This window comes from Myodes glareolus, chromosome 11 (genome assembly GCF_982192425.1).
Source record: "Myodes glareolus chromosome 11, mMyoGla1.1, whole genome shotgun sequence".
Classification (NCBI taxonomy): Eukaryota; Metazoa; Chordata; class Mammalia; order Rodentia; family Cricetidae; genus Myodes; species Myodes glareolus.
This window is the reverse complement of record NC_142036.1, coordinates 14,087,879-14,104,148: the sequence shown is the minus strand read 5'-3', so window position 1 is coordinate 14,104,148 and position 16,270 is coordinate 14,087,879. Positions and strand designations below refer to the sequence as shown.

The window sequence follows — 16,270 nt, the reverse complement described above, 5'->3', positions numbered from 1 at the left end:
GTTCTGTACTTTGGCCTGACAACCCTCTACTCTGAGCACCTTAGCATGTTAGTTTCCAGAGGTGGTATTGTCTGAGCTCAGCCTACCTATAGCCGGTGCGTTGATGCAGAGCTCCCTCGCCAAGAGCAGGAACGTCTTCCCCAGCACGTACACATTCACCTGTGACAAAAAGAACATAGCTAGGAATGGCACTGGTATTCAAGGAAACATCTCCTTTTTTCTTTTTTAATAATTTGTGTGTGGGGTTTTTTTGTTTTGTTTTGTTTTTGTTCTTGTTCTGATTTTCAAACAGGGTTTCTCTGTGTAGCCCTGGCTCTGGAACTTGCTCTGTAGACCAGGCTGACCTCAAACTCAGAACCACCTGCCTCTGCCTCCTGAGTGCTGGGTAAAGGCAAGCACCACCACACCTGGCTCAGCTGCTGTTTTTTATCTTAAAGTGTCTTCAAAGAACCCATTGCCAGAGCCCCCTGCTGTACTGTGGAAAATCCATTCCATGCCTCTCTGCTGGTTTCCACATCGAGCGCCAGCTTCTTCCTATTTGGCTGCCCTTAATCTTGTCAATGGCTGCTTAGAAAAGTTCTTTGAGGATACCCGCTTGAGTATGGTAGGTAACACAGTACAGTTATGCTTAGTTCTAAACTAACACAAGACTGATATACAACACAGTAACTACTCTTCCTCTTATCTTTCAGTCCCAGAGATCTCAGTTTCCTTGCTAGAATTTCAAATGTTTCCTCCACTACCCTCACCTCAAGTCCTTATCTGCCATGTAGCCTTTTGGCCACCTGCTCTTCTTTGCCAGAGGAAGTAAGCAGTGGGAATAATTCCATTCTGGAAAGGCTGTACCAAAGGCTGGAGTGGCTGGAATGCTATCAGTTGTCAGGAAAGCAAAGGTTTAGCCAGTGTGCAGACCCCTAATGTGCAGTTCAATACATCAGCGCAGCACTGCATGGACTAGCCTGGGATACTCAGGCCTACCCAACCCTAGAGTATCCTCACATCCTTAGCTCCCTGAAAGCCCCACTGCACTCATGCCAGGTCGTGCCTTATAGATATGACTGGTCTAACCTTCTGCCTTTGGCTTCCTGAACGAACTCCCACACCTAATCAAGTCTAGCCTGTGGGTCCTCTGCTAAGCCCCTTTTCCTGGCATGAAGATGATACCCCCAGATGTTGACATATGTCAAAAGACAAAGTCTAAGGGATGATACACAATGGGGTCTTCATTACATGCAGGACTAGGGGAAGAGAGTTTGTGACTAGTCAACTTAGTCAACCCAATTGAGAAGGCCAGGGTCAGCCTCCATAGCCAATCAGCAGTGGGCTGGTCACCTTCCACCCTGGCTGGATATAGGTGTCTTCCTGAGGTCTTCATGAGGACTGGTGGCTCAGAGAGCACTTTCTGAAGTAATTCTACCATCCTGCAGTTTCAAGGGTCATCTATAAAACTATGGTATGCATGACTATATGGCCTATGAGAGTATTCATATATGGTATGGAAACATGCATAGGTCATATAATATATAGTGTGTGTTCAAGTATGCAACTAAGTGTGCTCCCATAGCAGTACTCTGTTCCTGCAGCATCCTCTCAGGTTTCTACAGACATCCAGGTCCCCACTCTAGTGTTGTGGCCAAAGCTAACCCCAACTTCCATCTACCCACCTCAAACTCCTTCACTATTTTAACCTTGGGTTCCAGATGGATATGTTTGATGATGAAACATGAATGCTACAGAAAGAGACTGAATAGACTTCAAGTGTAAATTCAAAATTTTAACACTTTCCAAGAGATGGCTCGGTGATACAGACCACTTGCTTCCCATGTAGAGGCCTTGGGTTTGGTTCCCAGCACCCACATGGTGGCTCACAGCTATCTCTAACTCCAGTTCCAGAGGATCCAACACCCTCTTCTGGTCTATGTGGGTACCAGGGACACAGTTGGTTCACACACATACATGTAGGCAAATGCGCATACAAATAAATCTAAAAGAAAAAATCTAAAGAACTTTCTAGAGATAGTTTTTAAGCATCTGGGACTACAAGTGTGTACCACTACACTTGGCTTCTAGGCATACTAATATTGGTAGGTACTGTTAGATATCATCACATTGATAATTTATTCTCCTATTGTGGCTATCTGCCTTTGGTATGTATGTGAATCAGGAAAAAGTGAGGCTTTAAATTCAGGGTCTCTGCCAGTTCTACTCTGACTCCTCTCTTCAAAGCAGCCAGTTTCACCAGAGGCCTTTACTGACATAGGCATGAGCCCTACCCAGAGACAAGCAAAGGTGTCTTGTCTTAAGGTCAGACAAGGCCTGGCCCCAGGGAGATCTGGAGGAACAAAAGAACATACTGTGAATGTTCTGGGGCAAGGACAGCCTTGTATGGTCTCCCATGCAGGCCCCCTCACACTCCATTTAACCAACATGGCCCTACCAAGAAGAATAGTCTGTGCCACCCAGACTATACAGCTGCCCGACCTCAGCCTCTCCTGGTGGCATGCCACCTTCTAGCCTGACAGTCTGGGCTGTTTTCCCATTTCCAAAGCTGTGAAGCCAAAGATGACTGGTGCACCTGTTTTCCTCTAAGAGATGTCCAAGCTACTTGTGGTGCTGCCTGGCCCTGGCCCCCATCTTTTCTGGGAGGCTGGAAACAGTCATGTGGCCATGCTCTAAACTGAGCACAATGCATTCAAAGGTGGAGTCAATGGATTATCACAATTCCAAAAGGTTATTTTTAGCTTAACCAAAAAAAATTCAGTAATAGCTGCTGAGAGATGCCATTTATAAAGACAGCTGGGAGGACAAAAATACAAGGCACCATCTGACTGAACTGTTAGTCAGAGGTACTGAGGGATTAGCAACCAGGAGCAGCACCCTGGCCTACGGGCTCTTAGGACCCCTGGGGCATCCAGATCAGGGTTTCCATTCAGGGTGAACTTGTGGTCATTCATTCTACTTCCTGGTCTGTAGTGTCACTGTAGACCTCAGGGAGAGATCTGGAGACTTCAGTTAGTCTTTAGCCAACTGCCGCCCACAGTGCCATCAACGGGGCAATTCTCCATTTCCCTTTCTCCTTCACTGCTTTTGAAGGTACCTAGGTGCATCTTCTCATAATGTTCAGTTACTTAGAAGTGAACAGTGCACTGACCATTGTGTCACATGACTTTAATCCCAGCACTGCAGAGGCAGAGGCAGGCAGATCTCTGAGTTCCAGGCTTGCTAGGGCTACATGAGACCTACTCTTAAAAAACAAACAGAAACAAGCAATGCAACAAAAAACACTTTATGTGAATCTAGAAAGCTAATGACCCTAAATAGACTGTACTTACAAAGGTTGTTTGCTGTTTTGGTTTTTTTTTTTTTGGTTTTGAGACAGGCTTTCTCTGTAGTTTTGGAGCCAGTCCTGGAACTAGCTCTTGTAGACCAGGCTGGCCTCGAACTCGGAGATCTGCCTGCCTCTACCTCCCGAGTGCTGGGATTAAAGACTTGGGTCAACACCGCCCGACTACTTACGAAGGTTTTGCAGAGTTTGAAATACAGCAATGGGATCCAATATTCCCTTTAAGAAAAGAACTTTCTTTGCCTTAGACTGAGTTTCACAAGGTTCTCTCAAATGATTCTAAGGATGAGCCACCAGGCCCTGGATAATACTGTGGCTGTGAGCTGCCTTCTCCTACTGAGGCCCCAAACTCTGGCAACACAAGCTTCACCACCCTGAACACAAAGGCTGCTATAACCACAGGCAGCCTGTGTAAGAAACACAAGCTGTGACCCTGCCATGCCCTCAGGGCAGAAAGACTTAAGGAAAGTGATCTACCTGGAGCAGGTCGCTGAGGTCAAGGAGCATGTCTGCAGCCAGAGTTAAGGAGTGTTTGCATGGAGGCTACCAGGGTTATATACTCAGGGAGCTGGTCCTCATTTGTCAGATCTAAGCTCATCATCTGACAATTTCCTCCCTCTTTTCCAGGGAGGAAAAGGCCCTGATGGAACTAACCAGTCCGCAAGGGACTCTGGGAATCTACTTTAAGGACAGAAAGTTACAAGAGGGAGTGGGGGAAAGGGTCGGGGAAACCAGAAACAGGGGCTTCAGATGTCTACTGTACAATATCTTCTGGTCAGACACAGCGTAGAAATGGACTACCACACCTCAGCTCTATTCCTTAGGCACAGACTGGGAACTTCCAAATCACCATTCTGAGAGTCAGCAGGGCAACTCCTAGGGGACAGACGCAGACATTAACAGCAAGCCAGTGGGACTCTGATGTGAGATCTATCCTTGAAGTGAGTATGAGAGTAAACGTTACTAAGAACAGATCTCAGATGAGTCCAAACTTAGATGGCACACAGACAAAATAGAAACAAATCACTTGTCAGTGAAGTTAAGCTGCTGGTTATAGGTCAGTCCAGTAGTAAACTGTGCTTAACATGTATAAGGCACTGCATCCATTCACAGTGCTACACATTAAAAACTTATACAGGCTGCAGAGATGGCTCAATGGCTAAAAGCACTTGCTGTTGCCAGGCGGTGGTGATGCACACCTTTAATCTCAGCACCTGGGAGGCAGAATGCACATACAATGAAAATAAATCTCAAAACAATTTTTAATAATATAAAAATTAATGAACAGGCCAGGCATTTAATCCTAGCAGGTAGACCTCTGTGAGTTCAAGGCCAGTCTGGTCTACATAGACCCAGGACAGCCAGGGCTACATAGAGACCTTATCTCAGACAAACAAAAACAAAAAAACACAAAGGAAGGTAATTGTCACATATAGTTCCAACACCTAGGAGTCTGAAGCAAGATCACTTAAACTCTAGTTCAGGGCCAGCCTGGGAGAAACAGTTCATCTCTAGAAGACAAGGGGGAAGGAGTTTAGATGGCTTAGCTAGTAAAGACATGTGCTATGCAAACCTGAAAACCTGAGTGTGACCTTAGGAACCCATGGTAAAAGAAGGAAAGTGACTTCTTAAAGTTGTCTTTTGAACTCCACAAAGTCCATGTGACACACATGTCTGTGTACATACACAGAGATACACAGATAATAGATTTTTAGATATACATAATTTTATAAAGATAATAAAATGGAAACCAAAACATGGGCCAAGCTTATGAGCAAAAACTTCATAAAGAAAGATAAGCAGCTCATGCACACATGAAAAGAATTCTACTGCACCGAGGGATCACAGAAACCTGTCCAGGGCACTCATAACACCAAATGTTAACAAGGGTATAGACACCCTTAGTCCCTACACTATCCACAGACTGACGTGGCACAGCCACTGGGGACAATTTGCAGGTTTCTTATAAGACAAACTACAGACCCACCTCTAACCCAGCTATTCCAGTCAGATGCATTTACCTGAGACAAAATCATTCACCCACAAAAGACGTGCATAAGCATGCTCACAGGAAATTCATTCAAAATGGCCTCATTCTGGGACCAACCCAGGGATCCATCAACAGAAGGCTAAATACTGTCTTATAAATACAGTGACTATAGTGGGGAAGCAACTCAACAAATACAAAGGTTGCCAAGTAACAAAAAGCTTAGAGCAAAGAGCTTAGGCCATGTGCCTATATTTAAAGTACATCCCAGCTCCAAAAGCTACAGAGAAACCCAGTCTCAAAAAAATTAATTAATTAATTAATTAAAAAAAAGTACATCTCAGAATAACAGAGCAAGTCTACAGTTAAAGGACAGAAGAATGATGACAGCCTTTAGGGGCTGGAGAGGCAGGGTCTGACTGAAGGGGTGTCAGCAGACAAAGAGGTGTATAAACTGCTCAGAATTTACCAACTAGTAAAGGAAGATCTATTCATTTTATTTTATGTCAATTTTACCTCCAGATCTAATCTTGTTTATCGGCAAGACTGGGCTAATGGAGTGGGCGGAGCCCTACTGCTTGCTTTGAACTGTGTCAAAAATAAGATGCTAAAGGACAGAAAGCTGATGGGAGGAGAAGGTGGCTGGGGTAGAGGAAAGACCACAAACTGTTCATGGGAGAGTTCAATTACTTCAACTCTGTTGTGTTTGAAAATTCATTCACATTAAAGTTATGGCAGAAATTTTATATAATTTTAAAGATACTAGAATTCAACTTTCAACCAAAGTGACTATTTTTCTTGATAGGAAAAATCACCCAGCTGCTAGGAAGTCTATATGCAGGTCCTCCAAATAATGACTAGAGGCACTATGTCCTCCTAGCCCCTCTACTTCTAACGTGGATGCTGGAGTTTCTTAAGTCAAGAGAAGAGTCAAGGTCTGGATAAGGCATGCAAGAACCCCAAATTCCAAGGGGCAGGACCACTTTGTGACCCAATCTGGGTCTATCACATCCTGACAGGTGACACTTGTGCTCAGCCAGACTCCAGCTCCAGTTGTTAAGGAGAAATATAAACACAGCAGAGTGGGAAATGAAGAACTGCTAGAGGTGGGACTTTTGGGAGGGGTAGGGAGGCCTGTGAGACTCCCTCAGGCCATCCATAGTTCTGACAAAGTCTTAGAGTGCCAAGGCAGTCAGTGTTGGAGGTCAGGATCAGTTTCTCTGTAAACAGAGCAGGCTAATGGCCAACCACGACCTCTGACTGGCTGTGCTTAGTAGAAGAACATTAACAGACAAGATTTGATTTAAACTGATATTCTCCATAGGGTTAAAGTTTAGAGATTTAAATGAAGCAGAACTAGAGCAAAATGGAATTTATTTTTTCTTTCTATTCCTTGCTCTCTTCCTTTTAGCATGGAGGCTTGAATCTAGGACCTGGCACATACAGCTCTCTACCACTAAGCTAAAGCCTTAGCCTATTCCCTATGTTTTCACATTTGAGCTACATGCAGGGTCCAAGTTACCCTGTGTACTCTCTGGTTTTATGTGTCAACTTGACACACGCTAGAGTCATCAGAGAGGAAGGAGCCTCAGATGTGAAAAATCCAGATTCAGCTGTAAGGTACTTTCTCAATTAGTGACAATAGGGTAGGGCCTAGCCCATGGTAGGTGGTGCCATCATCCTTGGGCTGTTGGTCCTGAGTAAGAAACTAGGCTAAGCAAGTCACAGGAAGTAAACCAGTAAGCAGCACCCCTCCACAGCCTCTGCATCAGCTCCTGCCTCTAGAATCCTGCCCTGCTGAGTTCCTGTCCTGATTTCCTTCAGTGATGAATAGTGATATGGAAGTGTGAGCCAAATAAACCCTTTCCTCCCCAACTTGCCCTCCTGCCCCCATTGGTTTTTCGAGACAGGGTTTCTCTATGTAACAGCCCTAGCTGCCTTGAAACTTACTCTTTAGACAGGATGACCTCAAACTCACAGAGGTCTGCCTGCTTCTGCCTCCCTAGTGCTGGGATTAAAGGCGTGTGCCACCATTGCCCAGCTCCCAATAGTAGAAACCCTAACTAAGACACTCAGACTATTCTTGAACTCATGCTCAGTTTAGGCTGACCTTAAACTTGAGATCCTCTTGCCTCAGCCTCATGAAGCTGGGATTACAAGCCTGTATCTCCAAACCCAGCTATGAAATTTGTTTATACAGCCTCACATATGAAATGTTTCTATAGATATCCAAAGACAGCAACAAGAGAAATGGCCCTTCTATGTGCAATCTGACAAAAATATCTGTGTTCATAACAGGAGATGAATGGTTCAGTGGGAAACCACCCAACTAATACTGCCATTACAGGACCCCAAGAGATGAAGAAGAAAAACTAGCCTAGAACTCACCATAGTCCACTTCTCACATCTCCTGGGCCCTCTTGCTCTAAATGACTGTTCCCTGCACAGTGCCATTCAGTAAGGTTCTTCTCAGCCCAACCACAGCACTTCCAGAGCAGGAGCTCTCAGGATGCTCCATCAGGCAAAGGCAACATGATGACATGGAAGCATAAGGCCTTCCCTTTCCCATTTCCCTGAAAAGGTAATGGACTAAGAACCAAGGTTACCAAACGCTGGGACAGAGGCAGAATTAAAATGCAAACAGTTAGGGCCTGTAGCTCCTGGTGTGGCACAGTGCAGACCCCTCATCAGAGGGTGACATGGACTTGATAGAAGCTCCCAGTGCATACTGTCCAGGGCCCCTCCCTGCACTGGGACCATGAAAGAGAAGCAGGCTCAGGATACTCATATCTGTCTTTCTGAAACAGGAGCTAGAGGGGCTGAGGTCATTCTTCATAGCTGCCTAGGCCAAATATATGGACTGAACAGAACCTGGAATGACTTGAGTTACCCCAGGCCTTAGGCAGCTCCAGCAACCAAGGACAGGTCCCATGAGAAGCCAGTCCTCGGGACACTATCTACAGACACTAACTGGCTTCAAAGCCCAACAGAACAGATGCTCTTGACGGTGTTTAAAGTCTCAAGAGGACCTGATGATGGGCTTCCTTAGTCCACCTCCATGGAAGGATTGGCCTCTCACTACTCCAGCAGCCACCTGTGCCTATGAGTAAGTTTCTCTGCATGTGTGGCATATCTCAGACAACTGACACACATTGTTCTAAAAGAATTATCTGTATAGTGTGGCACTGCCAACATGCCTCCTCAAAGCCTCTTCTGCCTTGATGACTGAGCCTGCACCTACCAGATCCAGAAATGCCAAGACCTGCTTCTGCCTGCTCCACCTTTGTGATTTCCCAGGAGTGTAGCAGCAAACAGTCAGTTCCCACTCAGATTCACTTGATACTTGTCTCTCCTCTCCAACTACTGAACAGAGGTACGGGACTTAGGTGGAAGCCACAGGAGCCCACTCTGTGCTCAGACCTTTGGAGATGGTCCTGAAGATGACACAATCACCTGCCAAGGCAGTTACCATCACACTTCAAGTTCTGGGCTTCTAAGTACATTTGTGCAGCCTAGAATCCTGATGGCTCTGGGAACAGCAACCCAAGCACAGTTTAATCACCTGCTCATAGTCTGATAGAGATCCTCCCTCCTGCCAAGGACAGCTGTACCAGCTGAAGTAGGAAAGCCAGGCACCACTGCTCTTCTAGTCCCAAGGTCATCTGCTGCTCTACAGAGCAAAGCACAGATGACAGGAAAGTAAGTTCAGTGAACGATCCTGACTCAAAAACGCAAGTGAAGAGGACAAGGAGATAACTCAGTGGGGAAAGGGACTTGCCGCCAAACCTGACAACTTGAATTTGATCCCTGGACTTACACGGTAGAGGAAGAAAACTGACTACAAATGGTCCACTTCATCCCACATATGCCCTGTGGCATGTGTGCCACCCCCCACGACACACAAGCACGCACGCGCGCGCACATACACACACACACACACACCAAAAAATAAAAGGACTGGCTTAAAAGGTAAAGTTTAGGAACTGTCTCTAACCAAAAGGTGAGCAGATGGATGAAAAGGAAGCAAAGGTTACTTAAAAGCCTGATGGGGCAGGCAGAGTAAACAAAATAGAAACCAAGTGACACAACAAGTTCAAGGTGGGAGGTAGCCAGAGCGAGGGATCTACTGGAGAGAAGATGCCTTGTGCTTGGTGAGATAGCAGCACACCAAGGTCCCTGGAATGATGGGAGAAGACACTATAAGCAGTACATATATGACAGGAGTGGATAGTAGAAAGCACTAGAGGAAGCTGGGAGTTACTGACAGAAGACTAGACTCTGCAGGACAAAAGATGGAATTCCTGACATATGTGCTGCCGACAGAGCTCAGGGCTGGGTGTCTGGGAAGAGCACAGGAGAATTAGACCTGAAACCTCAAGAAACAAAGCTGCAAAAAGGAAGCGGGGGGGGGGGGGGAGTCATGAGCTGTCCTCCTATGCCATCCAACAGTGGCAGGCACTTAACAGTCTAGCCTGACTACACCCACCTTGGCAGCTGAGGTGGTCTGAATGAAAATGGCCCCCATAGATTCAGGGAGTGGCATTTCTGGAGGTGTGACCTTTTTAGAATAGGTGTGGCCTTGCTGGAGGAACTATGTCACTGGAGGTGAGCTTTGAGGTTTCAGAAGCTCAAGCAGCCCCAGGGTCACACTCTCTCTCTGATGCCTACTGATCCAGATATAGAACTCCCAGCTACCTTTCAAGCACCATGCCTGCCTATTTGCCACCAAGCTTCCTGCCATGATGGTAATGGACTAAACCTCTGAACCTGTAAGCCATTCCCAATTAAATGTTTTCCTTTAGGTCATGGTGCCTCTTCACAGCAATAGAAACACTAAGACCTAACTAAGACAGCAGCTTAGAGAGGGAGCCCTGCATCAGTTGGGACCATACATCCAATAAAGGAATTGATGGGGGGCTAGAGAGATGGCTCAGAGGTTAAGAGCACTGACTGCTCTTCCAGAGGTCCTGAGTTCAATTCCCAGCAACCGCATGGTGGCTCACAACCATCTGATGCCCTCTTCTGGCCAGCAAGCATACAGACAGACAGAACACTGTATACATAATAAGTAAATAAATCAAAAAAAAAAAAGAAAGGAATTGATGGTAACATCAACGCCTAACTCCTGCAACTTCTAAATCAACATTTGAATAATCACCCAAGAACCAAGAGGGGCTTCCATAACAAAGGATATGAGGTGTGCCTTCAGTTCGGCAAACCAAGTAGAGGCAGGCAGCAATCACGTGGGCCATTTTCCGTCCTCGGGTCAGATGCTTGCTTACAGCCATCTTGAAGAAGTTGAAGGCTGTGTCCAGGCAGTGCTGGTTCAGCTGCAGTTGGCTCCCCAAGTGGTGGATGTGGCGCCGTCCTAGAATGGAATACAGAATAACCTCCAGTCACAAGTTTCAACTTAAAATTATGCATCACAAGAGCACCTTACAATTTAAGACTGGAGCAAAGCCTGTTAGTGTAGACACGATATTTTACCTACTTGAGAGATTGAGGTAAGAGGATCACAACTTCAAGACCAGCCTGGGCCAGGTATGATGGCGCATGCCTTTAATATTAGCAGAGGCAGGCAGATCTCTGTGAGTGTGAAGCCAGCTTGGTCTACATAGTGATTTCTAGGACAGTCAACACTAAAGACCCTGTCTTGAACAAACTAAAAAAAGAACCAGCTTAGGCTATACAATGAGTTCAAAGCCAGCCAGAGAAACTTGGTGAGACCCTCTCTTAAGAAATAAAATAGGATGGACAGTGGTGGTACGCACCTTTAATCTCAGTACTCGGGAGGCAGAGGCAGGTAGGTAGATCTCTATGAATTTGAGGCCAGCCTGGTCTACAAAGCAAGTTCCAGGACAGCCAAGACGAAGAAACCCTGTCATGATTAAAAAAAAAAAAAGTAAAACTAGGCTGGAGAGATGGCTTAGCGGCTAAGAATACTGGCTATTCTTCCATATAACCCAAATTTGATTTCTAGCACCCATATGGTACACAGACATACATGCAAGCACATGAAATAAGTTTGTTTGTTTATTTAAGTAAAATGAGGGTTGGAGATGGAGCTCAGTGGTAGAGAACTTGCTTAGAACACACAAGACCTTAGGTTCAATATTTGGTAATTCAAAAATAGAGAGAGAGAGAGAGAGAGAGAGAGAGAGAGAGAGAGAGAGAGAGAGATCGATCCTTTGGCCCAAGATTTTTTAAATTCAGTTTGAACATTCTAATCAATTTTCATTATGGACACCAAAATATTGGTTTCCTAATTTTTCACATGTCATAAAACCCTATTCCTTAGGCTGGAGAAATGGCTCAGAGGTTAAGAAACTGGCTGCTCTTCCAGTTCTGGAGTTCAAGTCCCACAACCACATGGTGGCTGACAATCATCTATAATGAGATCTGGTGCCTTCTTCTGGTGTGCAGGCAGAATACTATATAAATAAATCCTTAAAAAAGCAAAACAAAACCAGAAAAAACCCAAGGGACTGGAGAGATAGTGCAGCAGTTAAAAGCACTTGACTGTTCTTCTAGAGGTCCTGAGTTCAATTTCCACAACCACATCAGGTGGCTCACAACCATCTGTAATGGGTACTGATGTGCATGAAAGCAGAACACTCATATACATAAAATACATGAATAAATAAATATTTTAAAAAAAGAATTGTTGCAAGGCGATAATATTGATACAAAACAAGAGTGTATTCTTAGCCAGGCAGTGTGGCGCACACCTTTAATCGCAGCACTTGGGAGGCAGAGGCAGGTGAATCTCTGTGAGTCAGAGGCCAGATTGGTCTACAAGAGCTAGTTCCAGGACAGCTAGAACTGTTACACAGAGAAACTCTGTCTTGAAAAACCAAAAACCAAACCAAACCAAAAAACCCCACAAAACAGAAAAACCCATTCCTCATGCACCGCATTTTACTTTGGAGCAGTACATTCACAGTGGCTATGCCTCTTCTGGAGATTCCTTGAGGCCTGGAGTGTCTGGCAGGAATGAGTCTTCCACAGCTATGTGTCAAGCACTACCTCTGTCCTAAGAGCATCTGCCTGATCCTTCCCAGAATGGCCTCTCTGCCTAATCCAGCCCTGAACAACCCTTGGTCAGGCTTCCCTCCAAGAGCCAGCTGCTTGGCCAGACTAACAGATAGCCTAGTGATCTGTCCCCTGCACACCGGCAAAAGGAGGAGCAATGGCAAAGTCAGGCACACTATAGGAGGTTTTGAGGGCACCAGGCCCTTCTAGGGACTGCGGAAGCACCTGTAGCCAGGAGCTGTGTCTGTGTATATGCACTGCAGACACGAGACTCAGGATCTCCACTTACATGTGCAAACACAGAGCAAAGGCATCCCAAAAGTCCAGTGGTATAGATCTATGGGAGAGTTGCTGATATCAGCTCTCAGTGCAGACCTGTAGGTGGGCACCAGGGATAGAGAGGGCCCTCCAGACACAAGATATACCCTAGGATATGGAGAGGACATGCAGATGGCAAGAACTGTCCCACTAGCATCTTCAGGACCCGAATCCCATTCCTCCTCTGACACTGTAGGCAACTTCCAATTCATCCACAAAATGTTAAATACTGGTTTCTCTGATTCTTTGATAAGGACTGAGGGCTAGCACACTACTCACAGCCAACAATAACGATAGCCCATTTCAGGGCATGGCCAACACCTGACCAACTGCACAATAATCAGCTCGTCGGGCTGATTAACCACTGATGGCTCAGTGGTTAAGATCATGCATGGACTGCTCTTCCAGAGGTCCTGAGTTCAATTCCCAGCAACCATATGGTGGCTCACAACCACCAGTAAAAAGATCTGGTGCCAACTTCTGTCTGCAGGGACACATGCAGGCAGACCATTGTATACATAATAAATAAAATAAATCTTTAAAAAAAAATCAGCTCGTCTATTCAGCACACAGTAGTAGCACACCAGAGAGAGGCAGAGCAAAGGCTATTCTGGGCCCAGAAACCCACAGTAACAGAAGACTACACTGAGTTTGAGCCTGCGACCCACTAGCTAATTCCACAATGTAGCTAAGATAGTTGTCTTTAGGGTCCCCTGCTCAAGGTTAGACCTATTCTCAAGCCCTACACTCCCAGGCCAGGGCTTGCCAGCACACCACAAACAAACAATCCATATGATCACTGTAGTAGATACAAACAACAAATGACATGCTTAATGACATCATTCCTATAAGCAAAACACTGACCCTTTTACACTGAGATCAGCAATGAGTCAGGCCTACCTAGCCTCAGCAGTTTTGGGGAGCCCAGCAACATATGAAAATAATGCAGCAAAGTTTAGAGAATAAGTAAGAATAAAGGTGGCAAGCAAGAACCAGTAATGTCTGCTCATAGCCTGAGTGGTTGCTAAAATAAGAAACTTTACAAGTTTACATTTTAAGATTAACATAGCAAACTACTATAATTTGATCAACAGATTCAATGTAACCCCAACCAGAATCTGGGCAGTTTTTCCATTGGAAAGTTAACAAAATAAATCCAAATCTGAAACTCTAAAAACTCAAATCAATGAAAAGTTAACCCCAAATGACTTAGGACAATTCAAGTAACTATACTTCCCACAATAATCTACAGATTACTCTTACTGCAGGATATTTGATCACACTGTGACAACCCAAGATTGTGTTGATAAAGTTAACACTGAATCGTGGGCAGAGCCAGTGACTACTTGACAAAATTGGCCATAGAGAACATGGAGGAACCAGGATATGGATAGAGAGGTACAAGAAGGAGTGGGGAGGGACTTGGAGATTCAATGGCTTCATCCCTTTTGGTCTAGGAAGTGTGGAGGGAAGGTCAACTGGTCACTCCTCCACCCCTACTTTGATCTATATAAGGTTTTCACCCCAATATTTGACTACTGAGTCTTTATACTTTTAAGGATAAATTTATAGAACTTAGGAAAAATGACACTCTGTCTCAAAAAAAAAAAAAGAAGGAAGGAAGGAGGAAGGGGAAGGAGGCAGGGAGAGGAAGGGGGAGGGAAACAGGCAACATAGTGACTCAGAATAATCAACACAGCACTTCCAAGAAAGAATTCTAAAAGGTATATACACCTCCAATTTCAAATTCACCACAAACCTAATAAACAAGATCCATACAGCCTAGCAAAACAGAATAGAGGGCCTGGAAATGATTCTCAACAAGGAGGGTGCTAACTGGTTTTCCATAGAAACACTGGATATGCACACATAAAATGGAAAATGGACCCAGACTATTACAAGGAACAACCTCAAAACACAAGCAAGCCAGATGGCCAACCCCAGACAGCAGAAGACATAATCATAGTTTGGGGTGTGAGCCTGCACATTCACCCCGGTGATAACACCTGTGAAGGCCAGAGATAGACACTGGGCAAGTCCTCTACCACTCAGCTCCTTATCTTTTTGATAAGATGCCTCTCACTAAGCCTGGAGCTTCCCATTTTGGCTAGTCCGGCTGTCCACTAAGGCCCTAGATTCTACCTGTCTCTGTTTCTTCAGTGTCGGGGTGACAGGTTCACATCACCACACTCAGCCTTTTATATGCTCGACTGGGGATCCTAAATCAGGACCTTATACTCATTTTTTTAAAATATTTATTTATTTATTATTTATAATGTATACATTATTATGTGTGCATGCCTGCAGGCCAGAAGAGGGTACCAGACCCCATTACAGATGGTTGTGAGTCACCATGTGGTTGCTGGGAATTGAACTCAGGACCTTTGGAAGAGCAGGCAATGCTCTTAACCTCTGAGCCATTTCTCCAGCCCAGGACCTTATACTTATACTTTACTTATACAAGCACTTTACTCATTGAGCTGTCTCCCCACACCCCTAAGAATCAGTGACTAACAAGATAAGGCATAAAATAAGCTGGACACCATCAGAATGAAAAAAGAAAATGTGCCTCAAATGACACCAAGGAGCTGGAAAGATGGCTCAGCTGTTAAAAGTGGTTAATGCTCTTGGCAGAGGTCCTAGTGTCTACACGGTGGCTCACAAGCATCTTTAACTCCAGTTCCAGATCTGAAACCCTCTTCTGGCCTTCTAGAGCACCAGACACATGCATGATGCACAAACATGCATGCAGATAAAACACCCATATACATTTTAAAATCAGTTTTCTTGGTGTTGGAGAGATGGCTCAGTGGTTAAGAGCACTGGCTGCTTTTCCAGAAAACCCGGGTTCAATTTCCAGCACCCACATGGCAGCTCATAACTATCTGTAAATTCAGTTTCAGCAGATCTGAAACCTTCACACCAATACGTCAATGCACATAAAATAAAGTTAAATAAACTATAAAATATAAATAGATAAAATAAAATCTTTTATACCATCAGGTAATGAGAAAAAGAAAAGTAGTGAAAAGACAGTTCATGGAACAGGAGAAATTTTTCTGTAACATATATATGGTAAGAGTCATAGGAAGATAATAAGATGGCTCAGTGGGTAAAGGTACTTGCTGCCAAAATGGATGATCTGAGTTCAATCCCCAGAACTTACATAGTGGAAGAAAGAGAACCATCTCCTGCAAGTTGTCCATAAATGTGCTATGGTAAATACACACATAAATAAGTAAATAAATAAATAAATAAATAAATAAATAAATATAAAGTAACTACGTGTGTGTGTGTGTGTGTGCGCACACAGGGTAATGGTTGCACATACTTTTAATCCCAGCACTCAGAAGGCAGAGGCAGGTTGATCTCTTTGAGTTTGAGGTCAGCCTGGTCTACAAAGTGAGTTCCAGGGGGCTCCAAAGCTACAAAGAAACCCTGTCTCAAAAAACAAAAACAAAACAAAACAAAATAACAAAAAAAGTGTGTGTGTTATTTATTTTTTTATAGACTTGTAGCTAAAACCATGTATATTGGTGCATGCCCTTAATCCCAGAACTTGGGAGGCAGAGATAGGCAAATCTCTGTGA

The 16,270-nt window shown here is 44.6% G+C and overlaps 1 protein-coding gene across 5 annotated transcripts in view; it reads right to left on the bottom strand.

Moving 5' to 3' along the window:
* Brf1 (BRF1 general transcription factor IIIB subunit) overlaps positions 1-16,270 on the bottom strand; it is a 52,431-nt gene that overhangs the window by 28,652 nt on the left and 7,509 nt on the right. For 4 of the 5 annotated variants that reach the window (XM_087911486.1, XM_087911485.1, XM_087911488.1 and 1 more), the window contains exons 3-5: positions 10,525-10,698; positions 3,821-3,852; positions 87-159 (exon numbers count right to left, since the gene is read on the bottom strand). In XM_087911486.1, coding sequence (XP_087767612.1) covers positions 87-159; positions 3,821-3,852; positions 10,525-10,698 — 279 coding nt within the window. Of the gene's footprint in view, positions 1-86; positions 160-3,820; positions 3,853-7,718; positions 9,711-10,524; positions 10,699-16,270 lie in introns of those variants that run through there. The other variant, XM_085698025.2, reaches the window with a different exon arrangement.